Source organism: Ornithorhynchus anatinus, chromosome 5 (assembly GCF_004115215.2).
Source record: "Ornithorhynchus anatinus isolate Pmale09 chromosome 5, mOrnAna1.pri.v4, whole genome shotgun sequence".
NCBI lineage: Eukaryota > Metazoa > Chordata > Mammalia > Monotremata > Ornithorhynchidae > Ornithorhynchus > Ornithorhynchus anatinus.
In genome coordinates this window covers 95,539,762-95,562,584 of record NC_041732.1, presented here as the reverse complement: position 1 = coordinate 95,562,584, position 22,823 = coordinate 95,539,762, and the positions used below count along the sequence as shown (strand labels likewise).

The following is a 22,823-nucleotide window of genomic DNA, read 5'->3' as shown; positions in this document are numbered from 1 at the left end:
TTGTTGTGCTCTAATGGAGGGGGACCTAGAGTTACGTCAGTGACAAGCCTGGTGGATAGAGCATAGTCCTGGAAGTCAGAAGTGTCTGTGTTTTAATACCGGCTCTGGGCTTGTCTGCTGTGTGACCTTGAACAAGTCATTTAACTTCTCTGTGCCTCAGTTCCCTCATCTGTAAAATGGGATTAAGACTATGAGCCCATGTGGGACAGAGACTGTGTCCAACCTGAGTAGCTTGTATCTGCCCCAGTACTTAGAACAGTGTTTGACACATAAGTGCTTAACAAATACTATTATTGTTATTATCATTATGAAGGAAGCTATAGAATGGACTGCTGAGACACCATCACAGCAAGCAGGCCAACTTGGTGGGCAACAGTCAGAAAGGGGGATGCTGTTCTTGAGCCAAGGCTTCATCAGGCATGGCATAGTGGATAGAGCAGAGGTCTGGGAGTGAGGTCATGGGTTCTAATTCCAGCTCTGCCATTTCATTCAATAGTATTTATTGAGTGCTTACTGTGTGCAGAGCACTGTAATAAGAGCTTGGAATGTACAAATCGGTAACAGATAGAGACAGTCCCTGCCCTTTGACGGGCTTACGGTCTAATCGGGGGAGACGGACAGACAAGAACAATAGCAATAAATAGGATCGAGGGGATGAACATCTCATTAAAACAATAGCAAATAAATAGAATCAAGGTGATGTACATCTCGTTAACAAAATAAATAGGGTAATGAAAATATATACAGTTGAGCGGACGAGTACAGTGCTGAGGGGAGGGGAAGGGAGAGGGGGAGGAGCAGAGGGAAAGAGGGGAAAAGAGGGCTTAGCTGAGGAGAAGTGAAGGTGGGGTAGAGGGGGAGCAGAGGGAGCAGAGGGAAAAGGGGAGCTCAGTCTGGGAAGGCCTCTTGGAGGAGGTGAGCTTTATTCTGCAGTGTGACCTTGGGTAAGTCATTTCACTTCTCTGGGCCTGAGTTACCTCATCTGTAAAATGGGGATTGAAACTGTGAGCCCCACATGGGACAGGGACTGTGTCCAACCCGATTTGCTTGTGGCTCAGTGGAAAGAGCCCGGGCTTGGGAGTAAGAGATCATGGGTTCGAATCCCAGCTCTGCCACTTGTCAGCTATGTGACTGTGGGCAAGTCACTTCATTTCTCTGTGCCTCAGTCCCTCATCTGTAAAATGGGGATGAAGACTGGGAGCCTCATGTGGGACAACCTGATGACCCTGTATCTACCCCAGCGCCTAGAACAGTGCTCTGCACATAGTAAGCGCTTAACAAATACCAACATTATTATCTACCCCAGCGCTTAATACAGTGCCTGGCACATAGTAAGTGCTTAACAAAGACCATTATTAATATTATTATTTTCGTCATCCTCATCATCGTCAAGATTTGGTTACCAAGAGGCAGGATGGAAAATAGAGATAGTTCCCTTAGTGCAGCAGCAAGGAACTGTCTTTATGCAAACACGCCGAGGAACGGAACATGTCATGCCTCTGTCTTTTCAACCTCATTGGCACATGTGGTTAGAATCTCACTTTCGGGCACATTCTAGTCAATGAAGAATAGCTACACACACACTGGTTGCCAAAGCCTCAGTTAACCAGAGGCAGGAGAGTATGCAGAGGCTGTGGGAGACTTACTTGGGAAGAGATACAAAGAAAGACTATCAGTCCAACTTTCCTAAAGATAAATTTAAAGAGACAGTCAGAGAAAGAGGAAGACGGGTAGAGATGCCAGGAAAGTAAGGCTCAGAGATCTACCCACGCCCCTACGGAATTGTATGCTAGCCCTGTTGTTCGTACAACGGACTTAGAAGATTGGGTTTCTCATCTCAGTTCTGCCTTTGGCAAAGGCTCCGCATGAACTTGGCAATCAATCACTGGTATTTATAGAGTGAAGGGATGTGTGCATAATTGCTGTGGTGGGGAGGTGGATTTATAGAAAAGGCTTAGGAGGTCCAGATAAAGAAGGGAGGGAAGATGAGTCAAGGACGGGGTCCTCGGGGAGATAGGATTTTAATAGGGGACGGTGGTGTTCTGTTGGATACGGAGTGGAAGGAAGCTCCACGTAGGAGGGAGGGTGTGAAAGACGAGATCGAGGAAGTTTAAGTAGGTTGGTGTGAGAGAAGCAAAGCGTGTGGCCTGGGTGGCTCAGTGGAAAGAGCCCGGGCTTGGGAGTCAGAGGTCAAGGGTTCTAATCCTGGCTCCACCACTTGTCAGCTGTGTGACCTTGGGCAAGTCACTTAACCTCACTGTGCCTCAGTTACCTCATCTGTAAAATGGGGATGAAGACTGTGAGCCCTACATGGGATAACCCGATTACCTTATATCTACCCCAACGCTTAGTACAGTGCTTGGCACCTAGTAAGCACTTAACAAATACCAACATTCTTTTTATTATCATTGTTGTTGGAGAGGAGCAGAGACCCAAAATAGAGAGAGAGCCTTGGAGTCACGTATTCGATCTGTCACCAGACTGTCAGTTCTACCTTCCCAACATCACTAAAACCTGCCCATCCCTCTCTAGCCAAACTGCTACTGCACTGATCCAAGCACTTATATTCCCGACCTCCTCCATCAGCCTTTAGACTGCAAGTTGGTCATGGGCAGGGAGCGTGACTGCAGACTCTGTTGTATTGTACTATCCCCAAGTGCATAGTACGGTGCTCGGCAACAGTAAGCACTCAATAAATACCATTGATTGATCGATCGGCCTCCTTGCTAACTTTCCTGCTTCCTCTCTCTCCCCGCTCCAGTCCATTCTTCACCCCGCTGCCTGGATCGTTTTTCTAAAAAAAAGTTCACTCCGTGATTCCCCACTGCTCAAGAACCTCCAGGGGTTGCCCATCACCTCCACATCAAACAGAAACTCCTTACCATTGTCTTTGAAGCACTCAACTACTTTGCCTCCTCCTATCTTGCCTCACTGAATTTCTGCTACAACATAATAATAATAATAATAATATTGGTATTTGTTAAGCGCTTACTATGTGCAGAACACTGTTCTAAGCGCTGGGGTAGACACAGGGGAATCAGGTTGTCCCACGTGGGGCTCACAGTCTTAATCCCCATTTTACAGATGAGGTAACTGAGGCACAGAGAAGTTAAGTGACTTGCCCACAGTCAGTGACTTGTCCCCACCTGCTCACTTGGCTCCACTAACGCCAACCTACTCACTCTACCTCGATCCCGTCTTTCCCACCACCGGCCCCTTGCCTACATCCGCACCGTGGCCTGGAACTTTCATATGCATCAGACCACCTTCAGTGCTTTATTAAAACCCCATCTCCTCCCAGAGACCTTCTCCAACTAGGCCCTCATTTGGTCCACTCCCTCTCCCTTCTCCATTGCCCTTGCATTTGGATTCATATCAATCATTCAGTGGCATTTCCTGCGTACTTACTGTGTGCAGAACACTGTGCTAAGTACTGGGGAGAGCGCAATACAGCAGAGTTGGTAGGCACGTTCTCTGCCCACAATGAACTTAGAGTCTGAAGGGGGAAGCAGACATTAATATAAATAAATAATTTATGGATATGAACATAAGTGCTATGGGGTTGAGTATGGGGCAAATAAAGAAGCAGCATGGCTCAGTGGAAAGAGCCCGGGCTTGGGAGTCAGAGGTCATGGGTTCTAATCCCGGCTCCACCACCTGTCAGCTGTGTGACTTTGGGCAAATCACTTAACTTCTCTGTGCCTCAGTTATCTGTAAAATGGGGATGAAAACTGTGAGCCCCACGTGGGACAACTTGATCACCCTGTATGCCCCCCACCCCCAGTACTCAGAACAGTGCTTCACACATAGTAAGCGCTTAACAAAAACCATCATTAAATATCAAATGCCCAAAGGGCATAGATCCAAGTGCATGGATTGACATAGAAGGGAGAGACTGTAAGCTCAGTGTGGGCAGGGAATGTGTATATTTATTGTTATATTGTACTCTCCCAAGCACTAAGTACAGTGCTTTGCACACAGTAAGCCCTCAATAAATACAATCAAATGAAGGAATGAGAGGGAGCCAGAGACTCTATCACTGTACTAAAAGTGTATGAAAGGTATTTTACAATTTAAATATTCTACTAATTCAGTCTAGGTTTATTACCCACCCCCCTTTAGTTAAAAATAGTGAGGTTTTGCAGTACTATTTTCTTTTCAAGACGCTTTAATCTGAAAGTCTTACAAAGCCCGATGAGAGACGTTAATGATGTCGTTCATGCCTAAGATTGAGGAGATAGAGGAAAAGCAAAATTTGTCCAGGTTTTCTCCAAATTCCAATAGCTGAAACTGGACCACTGAGAAATTTGAAGTTCCATTCCCATTTCTGTTTAATCTTTGAATGGTTGTCCAATAGTCTAAAATATTAGTCCTTTTATTGAACGATTGTGCATTTATACCCACTTTTATATCTAAAGCATTTGTGAAATCCCATTTAATTTTTCATTATAAGACCAGGGAAGGACCTTCGCAGTTCTTTAAAATTTTAAAGGCTAAGCAATTAAAAGTGTCATTTAGATGGTGATGTGTGTGGGGGTCTTCCAGAGTATGAAAAGTAGATTTCCCCAGTGCCGCAAGGCTGTCAAGTATTAAGGAATTTATCTCCTCAAAAGCCCACACAAGTTTCTAACTTTGTTGTAGCTTAGGTTTCTGATATATTATTTTAATGGGTATGACTTTCCCAATAGGACCCAAAAACAGCTAAGTTCCATTCAGAACTTAACTGAAAAGTCAAGTGAGGTTGGGTAAAAGCCACATTCATAGCGAACTGCTGTAAAATAGTCAGTCTGTGAATAGGTCAACTCAAGAAATGTATATCTTCCTTTGATAACTTGTACACTGTGTTCCAACCCAGTGCCCCAGTTTAATGTGAAATAGCTGAAGTAGTGCATTTATCAAGGGGATGCTGTGGTCTATTTGAAAGTATTTCGGGACTGCCGGCATTCTTGCAACTTGATGTAGTTCGGTGTGTGTCGATTTTCCATCGCCAGAGTTTTCAAAGCTGGCCCGGTCAGACCCCATTCCTGAACAGACTTCACCGCATTATAATAATCCATGTTGTGTTCTACGCAGGTAGCCAAAGATGTATCTGTCAGACTGCACCATGAACTGGAGAGTGTAGAGGAAAAGCGTGCTAAAGCAGAAGATGAAAACGAGATTCTCCGACAGCAGATCATTGAGGTGGAGATATCCAAGCAAGCGCTGCAGAACGAGCTGGACAGGTTAAAAGAGGTAAAAGCCCACAGCATCCCCGATTCTGGGCCTACGCTTAGTGACTGGGGATGGAGACCATCGGAAGCCTTTGACCAATCAATCAGTTGTATTTATTTTTTTTATGGTATTAAGTGCTTAGTATGTGCCAGGCACAGTACTAAGTGCTGGGAAGCAGCATGGTCTAATGGAGAGAGCATGGACCTGGGAGTCAGAAGATCCTAGGTTCTAGTCCTGATTCCACTACTTGTCTCTTGTGTGATCTTGGGCAAGTCACTTCACTTCTCTGGGCCTCAGTTACCTCATCTGTGAAATGGGGAGTAAGACTGTGAGCCCCATGTGGGCCAGGGACTGTGTCCAATCTGATTAGATTGTATCTGCCTCAGCACTTAGCACAGTGTGCGACACGTAGTACGTGCTTAACAAATACCATCATTATTACTAGAAAGTGATCGTGTTAGACAGACCATGTCCTACATGGGGCTCACAGTCTTAATCTCCATTTTACAGATGAGGTAACTGAGGCACAGAGAAGTTAAACGACTTGTCCAAGGTCACCCAGCAAAGTGGTGGACCCAGGATTGGAACCCAGGTCCTTCTGACTCCCAGGCCCATGATTTATCCACTAGGCCATGCCGCTTCTCTTTACTGGGCATATTCTGTGTGCAGAGCACTGAATTTAAGTGCTTGGTAGAGTACAGTGGCCAAAAGCTGATCCTTACAGTCACCTTCTAGTTTTGCCAGGGCCAGATTTTCCTATATTCGGTGAGGAATATTTAAACAGAACTGAAAACAGTGGCTCTCTCATTTGGGTTTTCCACTCAGTGACAGTTAAACAAGCAAGTGTTCATCATATATTAAATCTGAGTTTACGGTTGCATTTCCATGTATTCTACTATGATGCATAATGTTCACTTATGGAGACGATCCCATCGATACAGAGGCAGTCACTGGATAACTCCTTCAGGAAGCAAATAACTGATTTTTTTCTGTTATTTTTCAATTTAGTCTTCTGTCGTGAAATTTTGATTGATGTTCTTCCGTGTCTCTCTCCCTCTTCTTCAGAATGTGAGCCCTATGTAGGCCAGAGACCATTCTCGATCAACAATTATGTGTTCTGCCTAATACTCGGGGCAGAGCTTTGCTTGTTACAGCCTCTTAATAAATGAACGTGACTGCAGTGAATGATGGAGAGTGACTCCTGTTATTAATAAGGAGGTTCCCAAAGTAGAAGAATGAGGGCAAGGTGGAAGTCTGGAAGAGACACAGGAAGGAAAGGCTGCCATTTAATCTGATGTTCTGTAGTACCTGGATTTTACTCCCTGAATGTCAGCCCACTACAATCATAGAGATTTTTCAAGCCAGTCCATGGACTGTTCAGTAGAAATAAAATCAGTCATTTAGCCTCTGAGCTCCAGTCTCTGGTTCAGAGAGCTGGCATGATTACAAAGTGGTTCTGAGGCTACTGGCATGAGGCCCAATTTCTCATCAATGAAGATGTGAAAAATCGTGTCGATACTGTGTCAGGTGTTGTTTTTTTTTGTTTTTTTGGGGGGGGGACTGCTAGAGCAGTAGATGATGATGCCGGAACTTTGGATCTCACAAAATCCGAGTCTCGGTTTGATGAGCTACAGGCAGAAAATGATGGATGGACATAGCTCTGAGGTGGATAAGGAGAGGTTTCCTGACAGTCGCCGGGGAAAGGCCAGGCTGCTGCTGAGTACTTTATCTTCTGGTGTTCACAGGAGCTTTTCCTCTTGGCAAAGGCAAGAGCAGAAAGGCATGACTTAGGATTTTAGGGTTTTTCCCTTCCCACACTCAGCTTTTGTCATACCAAGCCTAGTCCCTCATAATAATGATGATAATAGAATAGACTAATGATAGTTAAGCACTTACTATTTGCTAAGATCTGGAAGTAGATTGCCCACAGCTCCTGTGCCTCATGGGGCTCAGGATCTAAGCAGAAAGGAGAACAGGCATTGAATCTCCATTTTATAAATTAGGAAACTGAGACACAGAGAAGGTAAATGACTTTCCCCAGGTCAGGCAAATAACAAAACTGGGATTAGAATCCAGTTCTCCTTACTCCTGGGCCCATGTTCTTTTCACTGGGCCACTCTGGCTCTTAAAATAGCTTCCCAAATTTCCCTCTTGGGAGGGAAGTTTGCTAAAACAAATTGGAATAAGGGAAGAAACAGGAAGAGCGTTAAAGAAAATGATTTGAGAATTCGTGGACGATGAGAGAATCCCAGAGGACTGGAAAATAGCAAATATACTGTGGCTCAGTGGAAAGAGCACGGGCTTTGGAGTCAGAGGTCATGAGTTTGAATCCCAGCTCTGCCACTTGTCAGCTGTGCGACTGTGGGCAAGTCACTTAACTTCTCTGGGCCTCAGTTACCTCATCTACAAAATGAGGATTAAGACTGTGAGCCCCACGTGGGACATCCTGATTCCCCTGTGTCTACCCCAGCGCTTAGAACAGTGCTCGTCACATAGTAAGCGCTTAACAAATACCAACATTATTATTATTATCTTCCTAAAGGAGAAATAGCAAAATGCTGGACACTATAGACTAATAAGGCTCAACGTTGTTACCTGAAAAGTTATTAGCTGGGAGGAAACTGAGCAGTGACTTAATGCATTTAGGTCCATGAAGAGTTTTTATGGAGAGCAGGGATCAGGTCTCCCAACTCTGTTATATTGTACTGTCCCAAGCACTTAGTACAGTGATCTGCACACAGTAAGTGCTCAATAAATACTATTGATGGGAGGTGTTCTCCGAGAGAGAGCAAGAGAAATTAGTATTAAAATAGAGGAGAGCTTTTTGCTGGACATAAGGAGGAATTCTTGACTATCAGCATGATCCAGCGTGGGAGCAGACTTCCAAGTGAGATCTTTAAAGAAAGAACAAATGTCATCTGTCCTGGTGCATTTAATTTTTCTCCTGGTTGAAGCTAGGGAACTGGACCAGGTTATCTCTTGGTCCTTCCTCCCGTCTCTGGGATTTTGTGAACTAGTCATCTTCTATAACTGGATATGTGACAAACTAAAAAGTCAAGATTAGCTGATACACTGAGCAGTGTTCATTCCTTCATAAAACCAAAGGCCAGGGGAGTGAAGTTTCTTTCATTCTGAGGGTATCTGTTATTCCTTAAATCATAGTTATTCATTAGATAGTGAGAAAAACCTGCATCTTCCTTCTTGTAGCACTGTTTTCTGTCTGCAAATCTGTGCAAGAGTGTAGGCAGGTTGGTGGAAGAGTCAACAGTCTGTAATCGACTGGGACCCAGGGACCTCAAAGAATAATCAGTGTGGTATTTGCTAAGTGCCTATTATGTTCCAAGCACTGTGCTAAGCACTGGGGTAGTTACAGGATAATCAGGTTGGACACAAGCCCTGTCCCAGAATGCTCAGAAATTTTGCAGTCTGGTGGAGGGGCTCTCCATCCAAGCTAGGATAGTCAATGGTGGCCCACCCACCTATCACCTTGATTTTAAATCTTTTCCACTGCTTGCTTATAGTCATGATGATACATTTTGCTCTAGACTTTAAGCTCATTCTGGGCAGGAAATGCCATTGTCGTTTATTCTGTTGTACTTTCCCAAACGCTTAGTACAGTGCTCTGCAACAGTAATAGCTCAGTAAATATAATTGAATTTTAGGATCATCGTGATTTTTTTTTTGATCTCCTAGATAAATGGGCAAGTATGAGTTATTGTCCCAAGCCAAATCCCAGCATCCTGGCTTGCTGGACAGTGAGTAGTAGTAAGAGGAGGAGGAATATTTACACGAAAGTTGACAAAACTGGGTAGGGCAGGTTTGTAGTAGGGAAAAAAACCCAACTCCTTTGCAGCTGCTGGGTATTCTCTGGTTGTCCTTTGTGCTGGGGGAGGGGAGAAGAGCAGATCTGGGGCTGAGCCAGCCACAGGAATAAGTCAGGGTATGGTCCTCCCATAGCTCAAGCTGCTCCACAAAGGATGCCCCGTGGAAACAGACAAAGGCTAGAGGGGATTAGGCCCAGGGCAGCAGCTGCAGAAAGGAATGGTTAAGCTAGGCCTGAATAAAGCTGAGCAGTGGGGAAGAAAGGGGGATTTATTCTCAGTGGACCTGCCAGAGAGAGCAGCTGATAACCTCTTCTTGCTGTTGAAAGCTTTGGGGTAGAGTGAGAGAAAAAGAGCGGGGCGGGGGTGGGCGACGGAGGGAGAAAGGAAGGAAGGAGAGGTGGGAGACTGGATCGTTACCACTGAACCATTCAGATAGTAAGACTGTCCCGTTAGGACACTATTCCCAAAGGGAGCCCCCCTCCACCGGGATCATGGCTCACAATAGATCTTTAATAAGCACCCCATAGGGCTCACATGCCAGGTTGCACCATCTCAGTATAGTCTGGTGGATATACTCTTTTACAGCAAAGGTGTGTGCTTTTTGTAGCTAAAGAAATCCCAAATTCTTCCCACTCTCCTTCCCTAAGTTCCCTGGTCATTACTGAGTCCTGAGTGATGAGTAAATCCCTCCTTTCCTTTGATGACATTATGCGGGAACAGGAAGGTCCTTTTTCTGGTGATGGAAATAGAACTGATTCCTCCTACTTTTGATGAGTATGCAGGAACGTTTTTTTCCATAATTCCTCTTCTGGTACACGGAGCTGGCTCGCCTCCTTTTGACGACAATACACGGGAGCCCTTCTGTTGAGAGGTCTCTGTTTTGATGCTGGCGAGAGTGACCCTTGAGAGGAAGTTTCTCCTGAGCAGTTCCAGAGATGACTAGCTTGTCCATTCTGGACTGATGTGGGTATCTTGCTGAGATTATTCAGCAGCTGGCCTGCCGTGTGCCCAGTGAGCCACTGGTAATATTCACAATTATCTGAAGTTAAGCACTATGGCATACATAGGTGGTTGATGTCTCTTTTCTTAGCATCGTCTGCAGCCAATCCCAAGGAAACCCACCGGAAGGATGGTTAGAAAAGCAGCCTGAACTAGTGGATAGAGCACAGGCCCGGGAGTCAGAAGGACCTGGGTTCTAGTTCCAGATAATAATAATGTTGGTATTTGTTAAGTGCTATGTGCAGAGCACTGATCTAAGCGCTGGGGTAGATACAGGGTAATCAGGTTGTCCCACGTGAGGCTCACAGTTAATCCCCATTTTACAGATGAGGTAACTGAGGCACAGAGAAGTGAAGTGACTTGCCCACAGTCACACAGCTGGCAGAGCTGGGAGTCGAACCCATGACCTCTGACTCCGAAGCCCAGGCTCTTTCCACTGAGCCACGCTGCAGATCCACTATTTGTCTTCTGTGTGACCTTAGGCAAGTCATTTAACTTGGTCGTGGGCAGGGAATGTGTCTGTTTATTGTTATTTCGTACTCTCCCAAGCACTTAGTGCAGTGCTCTGCACACAGTAAGTGCTTAATAAATACGAGTGAATGAATGAATGAACTTCTCTGTTCTTCAGTTACCTCATCTGTAAAATGGGAATGAAGACTATGAGCCCCATGTAATAATAATAATAATGTTGGTATTTGTGAGGCGCTTACTATGTGCAGAGCACTGTTCTAAGCGCTGGGGTAGATACAGGGTAATCAGGTTGTCCCACGTGAGGCTCACAGTCTCAATCCCCATTTTACAGATGAGGTAACTGAGGCACAGAGTAGTTAAGTGACTTGCCCACAGTCACACAGCTGACAAGTAGCAGAGCCTGGATTCGAACCCAGGACCTCTGACTCCCAAGCTGTGTTCTTTCCTCTAAGCCACAGACTGTGTCCAACTTGATTATCTTCTACCTACCCAAGCACTTAGTACAGTGCCTGACGCATAGTAAGCGCTTAACAAATACCTTTAAAACAAAGAAAATAAAGGTCTCATTTGGAGCATTTTCACATATCTTCTAAAAATATTTGTCTTCTTCAGATGTAATAATAATAGCTCCTTGAATTGGTAGGGCACTTCTATTTTTTTGTAAGACATTTTCACATCTATGATCTCATTTTATTCTCACATCCTTTGGGGGTAGGGAGAGACATCATTCTCATTTCACAGATCAGAACTAAGGCTAGAGAGGTTAAATGATGTGTCTGAGGTCACACAGCAGGTCAGTGGTCCTAGAACCCAGGTCTTTGATTTCTAGACCTGTGCGTTTTCCACTGAACAGTTCTTCCAGTGGTTCATTTTGTTAGAGGTGTCACGCCCTACCAGCGGGAGGTGAGGGAACTAGATGAGCAGAGGGATGTAATGGTGTCTCGGAAGGACGTGAGACCGGATTGGGTTTGGCAGAGCGTTCTCTGGAATGAGAGAAAGGAAAAGCAGTGTGGCCTAGTCAAAAGAGCATGGACCTGGGAGTCAGAGGACCTGGGTTCTAATCCTAGCTTTCCCACTTGTCTGCTGAGTGATTGCTCAAGTCATTTAACTTCTCTGTGCCTCAGTTCCCTCATCTGTAAAGTAGGGATTAGGACCGTGAGCCCCATGTGGGACATGGACTGTGTCCAACCTGATTAACTCGTATCGACTCCAGTGCTTAGTATGGTCCAGGTATGTAATAGGGGTTTAACAGATATGAAAGATGTGCAAAACAAGGGGAAAAAAAATCTCAAGAGTTTACATTATTGGGTGGTTGTTTTTGAGTGTCTGTGAAAGGTGGAGGGGAAACTGTAGTTCATTCTGTCCTCTCAATTAAGTGCTTGTGGAAGACATTTGGGTGGTGGGATGCAGCATCATTCATTCACCCCTCACCCTCTCCATGTTTTCCCGATCCATTCTGCTGTTGGACTCTGGCCCAGCACTAAACATGAACTATAGGCAGCATGGCTCAGTGGACAGAACACGGGCTTGGGAATCAGAAGGCAATGGGTTCTAATCCCAACTCCACCTGAGTCCCCTGACCTGAGGTGACTGGTGTCAGGTCTCGTCTGTCTGTCCCAGCCTGGATACGGGAGGCCACAGAGGCTCTGAAGGGAGAGGAAGTGTGTGTGTATGTATTGGGAGGGATGGGGGAGTGGGGGAGAGGTGTGCTTCTGCCCCCCCCCCATAGGTGCCCCCCAAGAAGGAACTGTGTCCACCTGATTTGCTTGTATCAATCCCAGCTCTTAATACAGTGGCTAGCACATAGTAAGCACTTAATGAATACCTCAATTATTCTTATTATTACACACACTTTCTGATGTCACTTGCTCTCCATCCACCCCTTTCCCTTCCCTGTTGTCCCCTGTCCCCGTCCCTGCAGACCTGGGCCTGTTCTCCACAAAGACCCCCTGCCCCGCTTTCTTTCCCTCCATTGCTCCCATCCCCTCTTTCTTTCCCTGATACATGTTTTGATGTCTGTCTTCCTTTTGATGTCTGTCTTCCCCCTTCTAGACTGTAAGCCTGGTGTGGGCAGGGATTGTCTCTCTTTATTGCTGTATTGTACTTTCCAAGCACTTAGGACACAGGTCTAAACACAGTAAGCGCTCAATAAATGCAAATTAATGAATGAACAAATGTCTGCTGTGTGACCTTGAGCAAGTCACTTCACTTATCTGGGCCTCAGTTACCTCATCTATAAATTGGGGATTAAGAGTGTGAACCCTATGTGGAACAGGGACTGTACTCAACCTGACGACCTTGTATCTACCCCAGAACTTAGAACAGTGCTTGGCACATAGTAGATGCTTAACAAGTACCATAATTACTATTATTATTATTATTATTAGGAAATGTCCCAGGAGCTAGTATGTGGGAAGTGGGTCCAGTAAGTAGAAACCCTGTGTAAAACTTTCATCTCAGCTTGGACAATTAAAGGGATAAGCGTGTGGAATTTATAATTACAAGAAGTTGTGCAAGGAGAAACTGTTAGGTGGTTCAAGAAGGATACATTCATGGGCAAGAGGTCCCTAATAGGTTGCTAGGGAAGAAAGTTAGGGATGTAGAGGGAAAACTATTGATTATTTGATGGAATGTCCATAACTATGCAGATGGTTGTTAAGGAGGGCCACTATCATATAGATTCTCCAAGCACCCAGTGGCTACTCTGAGAAACAGAACACTGGGCTGGATGGGGCGTTGTTTTTTGTTGTTTGTTTGTTTGTATTTTTATGGTATTTAAGTCCTTACTATGTGCCAGGCATTGTACTAAGCCCTACGGTAGATACAAGCTAATCAGGTTGGACAGAGTCCATGTCCCACAAGGGACTCCCAATCTTAGTCCCCATTTTATAGATGAGGTAACTGAGGGCCAGAGAAGTGAAGTGATTTGCCCAAGGTCACGCAGCAGACAAGTGGTGGAACTGGGATTAGAACCTAGGTCTTTCTGATTTCCAGGCCTGCACTCTGTCTGCAAGACCATGCTGCTTCTCCTCTGGTTTGACCTTGTGATGACATTGCTTAAGGTCCCCTAGACTGTGAGCCCGAAGGGGTACGAAGATTGGGTCTAACTTGATTATCTTATATCTACCCCAGTGCATAGTACAGTGCTTGGCATGTAGTCAGAGCTACAAGTATCGTCGTCATTATTTTTATTTTCTCAAAGAATGGTGGTTGGATGTCAGTAAAGAGGTTGTGAGGTCTGACTTCATTGTCATCATCCCAGTGCTCTCTAATTTCACTTCACCTGAGAGAATTGGAAAAGTTTTATCGTATTCTTGGACTCAAAGGGCGGTAAAACAAAGGTAGTATTTATGCTTTTCAGGGAGTAACTTGCTAAATGGAAGGAAGAATGTACTAGCTTGACATTGAGCGCTACGTGACTCATCCTGCCTGACTCTACCTAAATCATGCAGCAGAAATTGTGCTTTAGTGGTCAGTACAAGCGTATGGATCCTTCTCCTCATCACTGTCCGGAAAAGGAGAAAAATTTCACTCGACTCAATGTATATATGATAAGGGGACCATGCAGCCCAACTCCAGGTTCATGGGATCTTCATCCCTGAACTAAATAATCCAAGAAAATTTGATAGGAAATACTTCTTCAGTGATTGCTATGAATCGTTTGGGCTATAAATAGACTTCTGAGGAATTTGTTCTCATCATTTGTTTTCTGGTGAATAACAGGTTTGAAAATCATCCAGAGAATAATTTCTGATCCCAGAAGTCATTACTGCTGGATACTCTGTCTAGTGAATCAACCAACCCCCCTCTCAGCCGCAGTGATTTGTCAGTGATCTTGGCAAAGGAGTTTCAGTATAACAAACAGGAAGTTTGTGGAGGGATAAACAGTGCATCCGCTGATAAACATTCTGGTAGTTCTCCCAGAACTTCTGTCTGCCCCTTTGGTCGGGCAGACCCGATCTATGCTCTGGGGTAGATGAATCTTATTTTGGTCTATTACAGCCCCTTCCACAAGCACAACATTGACCTCAGTTGACTTTTCTGCCTGGATAATGTTACTACTTGGCATTACCACATCAAGTTTAGGAGTTGAATGGTTGCTACTGACTTGCCCAGTTGCCAGAATACATTTCTCTCCAGAAAACTGCAATCCGTCCTCCCTGTAATTACACCCTATCCTCTCCCCACCTTCATTTTCACTAGGGACAGACCACCCCAGTGACAGAATGGTCTGTCAGACAATTTGATTGTCAGTCTGTGGGGAGAGCGGAAAGAGCACGGGTCTGGGAGTCAGAGGAACTGGGTTTTAATCCAGGCTCCGCCTCCTGTTTGCTGTATGACTTTAGGCAAGTCACTTCTCTTTTCTGGGCTTCAGTTACCTCATCTGCAAAATGGGGATTGAGACTATGAGGCCTATGTGAGATAGGGATTATTTCGTCCCCCCCAGAGTTTAGTATAACTGGAGGCATAGTAAGTGCTTAATAAATACCATAAAAAGATCTACTTTTTTTTTTAACCAACTCTGTTATACAGTATTCTTCCAAGCTCCTATTACAGTGCTCTGCATAAAGTGCTTAGTAAACATGATCGATTGATTGATTTGTGTCTATGGGATCAGAAGCAGCAGTGACTGTGGCCCCGATCCCTTTCCCCCTAATGACGTCTTGGTATTTGTCACCAATCTTCAGACTCTTCTAAACTTTGCCCAGTGGCTTGATAACTGTCACTGGCCTGGTTTATTGAGGGGAGGAGTACAACTCTGACTGTTAGGGACGATTCTTAAATGTGCAAAAGCAGCACCACTCGTAAGAACAGAAGCAAATGAATCCAAGTGATAGATGCTGTCAAAGCTGCTTTTTAAAATGAATGAGCTATATATGGCATATATTTCTGAATAATTTGGATTCTGAATTGGAAATTTCCTGGACACTTTTTTTTTTTTTTGGTGGGAGGGAAAGCCAGATTACTAGGAGGAATCTCTCTGTTTTTCAGAGAAATATGTTTCATTTCAGGTGCAAGTTGATGACCGACTGCTATGTGTCATTCTTGGTCTGATTGATTTATTGATTAACAATCCAAGTTAAATGGTTTTGAGGTAAATTCTTGAAATTATTAGGAATTGCATGGATCAATCGATAGTATTTATTGGGTGCTTACTATGTGTAGAGCGCTATACTAAGAGCTTGAGAAAGTACAGTGCAATAGGATTTGTAGACACAGTCCCTACCCACGAAGAGTTTATAGTCTAGAAGGACAGGTATTAAGATAAATTGCAGATGGGGGAAATGGCAAAGTGTAGGAAAAAGTAAGTGTTGTGGCACTGAGGTGGGGTGACTATCAAGTGCTTGAGAAGCAGTTTGGCCCAGTGGAAAGAGCACAGGCCAGGAGTCAAAGGACCTGAGTTCTAATCCCACTCCTCCACTTGTCTGCTGTGTAACTTTGGGCAAATTGCAATTTCTCTTTGCCTCAATTACTGCCTCTGTTTAACGGAGATTTAGACTCTGAGCCCCAGGTGGGACATGGACCGTGTCCAACCTGATTATTTAGTATCTACCCCAGTGCTTAACACGGTGCTTGACACCTAGTGAGTGCTTAATCAGTACTATATAAAAAGTACTTGAGGTATGTACAGATCTGAGTACATAGGTGATGCATAGGGGAGGGGAGGTAGAGGAAATGAGAACTCAGTCAGGGAAGGCTTCTTGGAGGAGAGGCGATTTAGGAGGGCTTTGAAGGTGGGGAGAATGGTGGTCTTTGGGATATGATGTGGGAGGGGATCCAGCCCAGGAAAAGGATGTAGCCAAGAGGTCAGTAGTGAGATAGATGAGATAGGGATACAGGGAGTAGGTTGGTGCTAGAGGAGCCGAATCTGAAGACTGGGTTGTAGTAGGAAATAAGTGGGATAAGGTAGGAGGGGGAGAACTAATTGAGTATCCGAGAGCCAAAGCTAAGGAGAGTGGAGGTGGATGGGCAACCATCGGAGGATTTTGAGGAGTCAGGAGACTGAAATTTTTTTTTAGTAAATTATCTGGGCAGCAGAGTGAAGGAAAGATTGGAGTGGGGAGAGACAGGGGGCGGGGAGGTCAGTGAGGAGGCTGATGCAGTATTCTAGGTGGGAAATAAGTGCTTGGATCAGCATGGTACCAGTCTGGATGAAGAGGAAGGGAGGATCCTAAAGATGATGTGAAGGAAGGACTGACAGGACTTGGTGACAGAGTGAATATGTGGGATAAATGAAAGAGATGACTTGGTCTTGAGGATAATGCCAAGGTATGGGCTTGCAAGACAGGATGGATGGTAGTGTCTATGATAATGGAAAAGTCAAGGGGAGGACAGGGTTTTGGTGGGAAGATGAAAAATTTTGTTTCACACATGTCAAGTTTTGAGGTGTTGGTGGAACATCCAAGTAGAGATGTCCTGAAGGCAGGAGGAAATGAAGAGGTAGATTTGGGAATCATCCACGTAGAGATGGTAATTGAAGCTGTGGGAGTGATTGCGTTCTCCAAGGGAGTGGGCGTAGATGAAGAATAGAAGGGGAACCAGAACTGAGCCTTGAGGGACTCCTACAGTTAGGGGCCGGAAGGCAGAGGAGGAGCCCGCAAAAGAGACTGAGAATGGGCGGCTAGAGAAATAGGAGGAGGACCAGGAGAGTATAATGTCAAGGAAACCAAGGTTAGATCGTGTTCCCAGAAGGGGGTGGATGTTAAGGAAGCATTGTGAAATGTATTACCCTTCTTAAAATGAGTAAGTTTTTGTTTTTTGTCACGAGTTTCACAGTAGAAATTTGCGTAGCATCCAAAACCATTAGCCTGTTTGGTCTTCGGGTGAAGCATCATGGCAAACATCCAGGACTTGGTGCTTGGTACACGATGGGGCTCTGGGGCCTGAGAAACAGAAAAGCGGTCACTCCCAGAGTGTCACTTCCTGCAAACATAATCATTACCCTGGAAAACCGGTTTCGAGCAGCATATCAGCTTTCTCGCTTGTGTGTGACTGCGAGCGGTGACGTGGGCTTTGAGCAGCTTGGCTGGGTCAAAAAAATTTAGGGAATTTGAGGTGGGCAGTACAACCCGTTGGTGTCGGAGTGAAATGGGATCAGATTTCTGGGCACGGCACTCCAGCTAACGTGAGGGGAATCTGGCACCCGGACCGAGTGCAGAGGATGCCACACACAGAGGGCTTTCATTTGCCTGGCGGGCGGTGAATGAATGAGGCACTGATTTTCTCTGCAGCGTATCTGAGGGAATCCTGTTGCTGCATCTGGAACTCCGGTTGATGGGGTGAAGGGGACTGGGAGAGGGTCGGTTGCCTCGGCGGCTTATCGTCTTGCCTCCGTCTTTAGATCAGACCCAGCCAGGTAAAGTCATTCCAACCCTGCCAGAAAATCATTAAGAGAAGGAAAAAAAAAAGGCCACAGGTTATTGATCGTCTGTACTTTCTGGCAAGGATTAATGACTATTTCCCGCTACAGATGGGAAGGTCCAAACAACCACTTAAAAATATATTCTTCTAAGTCATTTTCTATATGCAAAAAAGACATCTCCTATGAGCACGTGTGACTGGAAAGGTCATTGTGGGACCCACAGTTCCAGCCTCATTGTGCACACCAAATGGCTGCCCCTCATTGGGTTGTTGTGTTATCATGTTTAATGTTTGTGATGCCTGGTCCTGTTTTCACTTTGGCCTCCTCGCCTCTTGATATTTATAAAACTTCTGCTTGAATGGAGTCATTTCTTTCTGGGTTGCAGCGCATTAGGCAATTGCACATGAGGTTTCAGCTGGCATGTAGCTTTGCTTGAAACTTTGATTGTATCAATAAAAGGTGCCCCTGTTTTTCTTTACTCTTCTTCCCAATTTCAGTTCACCATATGGCTATAGTTTGGATATTCTACTGCTGCTCATTCTCTTCACGTGTCCCACCCAGCATAGCTGTGTTCAGGGGCCCATAGCTTCCTTTATTATTTTATGTGGTGAAAAATAAGCTAATTATATTTACAGATTCATTCATTCAATAGTATTTATTGAGCGCTTACTATGTGCAGAGCACTGTACTAAGTGCTTGTAATGTACAAATTGGTAACAGATAGAGACAGTCCCTGCCCTTTGACGGGTTTACAGTCTAATCGGGGGAGACGGACAGACAAGAACAATGGCAATAAATAGAATCAAGGGGAAGAACATCTCATTAAAACAATAGCAAATAAATAGAATCAGGGTGATGTATATCTCATTAACAAAATAAATAGGGTAATGATGTTACAGATGTTATGATGATAATAATAATGGTGGTATTTGTTAAGCACTTACTATGTACAAAGCACTGTTCGAAGCACTGGGGAGATACAAGTTGATTAGTTTGTCCCACGTGGGGCTCACAGTTTTAATCCCCATTTTACAGATGAGGTCACTGAGGCACAGAGAAGTGAAGTGACTTGCCCAAAGTCACACAGCTGACAAGTGGTGGAGCCGGGATTAGAACCCATGACCTCTGACTCCCAAGTGCGGACTCTTTCCACTGAGCCACGCTGCTTCTCTAGCCACACTGCTTCTCTAGTCTTGTTCAAAATGTGTGTAACAGATCTATTTTGGTCTACTGTACAAAACCATAGAGGGTGTTCCCCATTTCACCTAAAATTTTGGGTATGAGCACAGGAACAAAAGAGCCATCCTTAGAGACTGCTCAGCTCAGAGAGATTGCAAGTCAGAAGGACCTGGGTTCTAATCCTGGCTCCTCCACTTGTCTGCTGTGTGACCTAGGGCAAGTCACTTAAATTCTCTGTGCCTCAGTTCCCTCATCTCTAAAATGGAGATTAAGACTGTGAGCCCCCAGAGACTGTGTCCAACCTGATTTGCATATCTCCACCTCAGCGCCTAATACAGTGCTTGGCACTTAGTAAGTGCTTAACAAATTCCACAATTATTATTAGTAGTAGTAGTAGTAGCATTTATTGAGCACCCACTTAGTATGGTGCATTGTACTGAGGAACAGAATCATTAAGTGACAACTTGCCTGCCCACAAGGAGTTTACACTCTAACAGGGGGGATTGTAACCCTAATCTACAGCCAAGCCGCAAGAATCCCTTGTTTAGATGTGAACCTAAATAGACTCTAAAGTGACCCGTGCTCTAGTTTCCCAAAAGACATCCAGGGTTTCAGTAGTCCCTCTCCTGTTCAGTATTGATTCAGTACCAGAAGCTATTGCCAAGGTGTGTGGTTCTGATACGATGGCAGATTCATACAGGTCTGGAAAGGAAATTCAAAGGCTCTGCAGTAAGTGGAAAATTACGCTGGGATCGGACACAGTTGGAGGGTTTCCAACAAAATGGTGCGTGCGATGTCATCACATCGATAATAATGATGGTGTTTAAGTGCTCACTATGTGTCAAGCACTGTTCTAAGCACTGGGGTAGATACAAGCTAATCAGATTGGTCACAGTCCCTCTCCTACGTGGGGCTCACAGTCTTAATCCCCATTTTACAGATGAGGTAGCTGAAGCCCAGAGAAGTGAAGTGACTTGCCCAAGGTCACGCAGAAGACAAGTGGTGGAGCCGGAGTTAGAATTTGGGTCCTCTGACTCCCAAGCCCATGCTCTGTGTTTGTGCACCTCCTTGTCTGGTGTTTCCAAGGGTTATCAGTAGCCTTCCTACTCATGTCATTGAGAAGCAGCGTGGCTTAGTGGAAAGAGCACGGGCTTGGGATTCAGAAGTCATGGGTTCTAATCCCAGGTCCACCACTTGTCAGCAGTGTGACTTTGGGCAAGTCACTTAACTTCTCTCTATGCCTCAGTTACCTCATCTATAAAATGGGGATTAAGACTGTGAGCCCCACATGGGACAACCTGATTACCTTGTATCTCCTGCAGTGCTTAGAACAGTGCTTGGCACAGAGTAAGCGCTTAACAAATACCATTACTATTATTATTGCCAGAGGGCCAGGGAGTAAGGCAGTTTCAGAAAAGCCACAGGTCATAATAATAATCATGATATTTGTTAAGCGCTTACTATATGCAAAGCACTGTACCAAGTGCTGAGGTAGATACAAGATAATCAGGTCCCACAAGGGGCTCACAGTCTAAGTAGGAGGGAGAACGGTATTGAATCCCCGTTTTGCAGATGAGGGAACTGAGACACAGAATTAAGTTATTTTCCCAAGGTCACAGAGCAGGTTCATGGTAGAGCCAGGATTGGAATTCAGGTCCTCTGACTCCCAAGCTCAGGCTCTTTCTATTAGGCCACACTGCTTCTGGGGAAATAAGTAACCCCTCAAACTACTCAGTAGTAGTAGTAGTAGTAGTTTGAGTAGGCAGAAGTAGAGTAAACCATTCCTTTCTCTCTGTTCAGGACAGATGCTTTTTGAGCATGTGGTTGCACTGTAGGCTATGTTTCCCCAAGACTTACATGCAATATGTAGGTTATGTTCCAGAGCCAGCCCTGACATGATGGCAAAGCTTTATATTAAAGTAAAATCAATTTTTAAGTCCCTTCCCACCCTCCTTTGTTCCCAGTGGATTTTCTGCCGCCCCAACCCTCCGTCCCAAACCTCCAACCCCATCTCCCCAACTCTCTTCCCCCACAGCCTCCATTTGTGTTTTTGTTGGTTTTTAAGCATAATCATATTGACAGCTGCTGCTAGTAATAATAATGGTATTTGTTAAGCCCTTACTATGTGCCAAGTACTGTTCTAAGCAGTGAAGTAGATGCAAGGTAATCAAGTTGGACACAGTCTTAATCCCCATTTTACAGATGAGGTAACTGAGGCCCAGAGAAGTGGAGTGACTTGCCTAAAGTCACACAGCAGACAAGTGGTGGAGCCGGGACTAGCATCCATGACCTTTTGACAGTCAGGCCCGTGCACTATCCACTACGCCACGCTGCTTCTCATGCCAGCGTGGCGGTCACTACTGCCCCGTCTTTCCCTTCCTGCTCGTAATCTTTCTTGCTCCCCCTAGAAGAAGCTGTGGGGATGGGGATAGAGGCAGGGTGGTGGTGGCGATGGCAGATGCAATTTGGGAAGGGGCCACACCACCATCTTGCCCCAGTCCATCCCTGTTCCCCATTCCCATGACTTTGGCTGAAGTGGGAAGGTGGGGCAGGAAAGTAGCTAAGAAGGAATTGGAATTTCACTCTTCCATGCACTTGGTACAGTGCCCTGCACACAATAGGTGAGCCCGTTGTTGGGTAGGAATTGTCTCTATTTGTTGCTGAATTCCCATGGCTCAGTGGAAAGAGCATGGGCTTTGGAGTCAGGGCTCATGAGTTTGAATCCCAGCTCTGCCACTTGTCGGCTGTGTGACTGTGGGCAAGTCACTTAACTTCTCTGTGCCTCAGTTCCCTCATCTGTAAAATGGGGATTAAGATTGTGAGCCCCACGTGGGACAACCTGATTCCCCTATGTCTACCCCAGCGCTTAGAACAGTGCTCGGCACATAGTAAGCGCTTAACAAATACCAACATTATTATTATTATTATTATTATTTTCCAAGGACTTAGTACAGTGCTCTGCACACAGTAAGCACTCAATAAATCCGATTGACTGAATTAATAAATACAATTGAATGAATGACGAGAGGAATTGGCAGGGAGAGATCGACTTATCTGCAGCTATTCGGTTTAAGGTCAGGATTGGTAGGGTCTCTGTGTCCTTGGGTAAGTCAGCAAATAGCCTGCTTCAGTGATATTCCTTTACCATCAGCTTTGGGCGTACACCCTCTGCCCTCTTTTAATGAAACGGTCATTGATTCCTTCTGTTACAACAGACAGATTAGTTCTGTTTTGGACACTGGTAAATGCAATTCCTTTCAGTATTGTTTGCTCGTTTGTGTAATAGGGCAGGGTTGCATGAATCAAAATATATTTGGTGCTGAGAACAGTGTTCTGAACCAGAGTAGCTCATTGTCAAAAGTTACAAGAAAGAGATTTAGACCCTGCCCAACAGATGGATCACACTCAACCACTTCTGAGTTTAGTTCCAGTCAAACAGCCTTAAAACAATTTTTTATTGTCTGTGCCCTTTGGCTCATTTAAAAGAATTCATTTACCTTGAATTTTTTTCCGAGCAAATTGGCATCAAACGGTGGAGAAAAAGGCTTTTTGGGGCTCATGAATTTCAATTATCATGCAGCGTAGTGTAAGCGTGAAAATCCTAAGGTAGTTACAGGGGTCCCAGGCAAAACATGAGCCGTGACATTGGAATAATAATGATAATGTTGGTATTTGTTAAGCGCTTACTAGGTGCAGAGCACTGTTCTAAGCGCTGGGGTAGATACAGGGTAATCAGTTTGTCCCACATGAGGCTCACAGTCTTAATCCCCATTTTC

General features: G+C 44.9%; 1 protein-coding gene across 8 annotated transcripts in view; it reads left to right on the top strand.

Moving 5' to 3' along the window:
- MTCL1 (microtubule crosslinking factor 1) overlaps positions 1–22,823 on the top strand; it is a 168,202-nt gene that overhangs the window by 17,269 nt on the left and 128,110 nt on the right. For all 8 annotated transcript variants that reach the window (XM_029065084.2, XM_039912140.1, XM_029065086.2 and 5 more), the window contains exon 3: positions 5,074–5,232. In XM_029065084.2, coding sequence (XP_028920917.1) covers positions 5,074–5,232 — 159 coding nt within the window. The remainder of the gene's footprint in view (positions 1–5,073; positions 5,233–22,823) is intronic.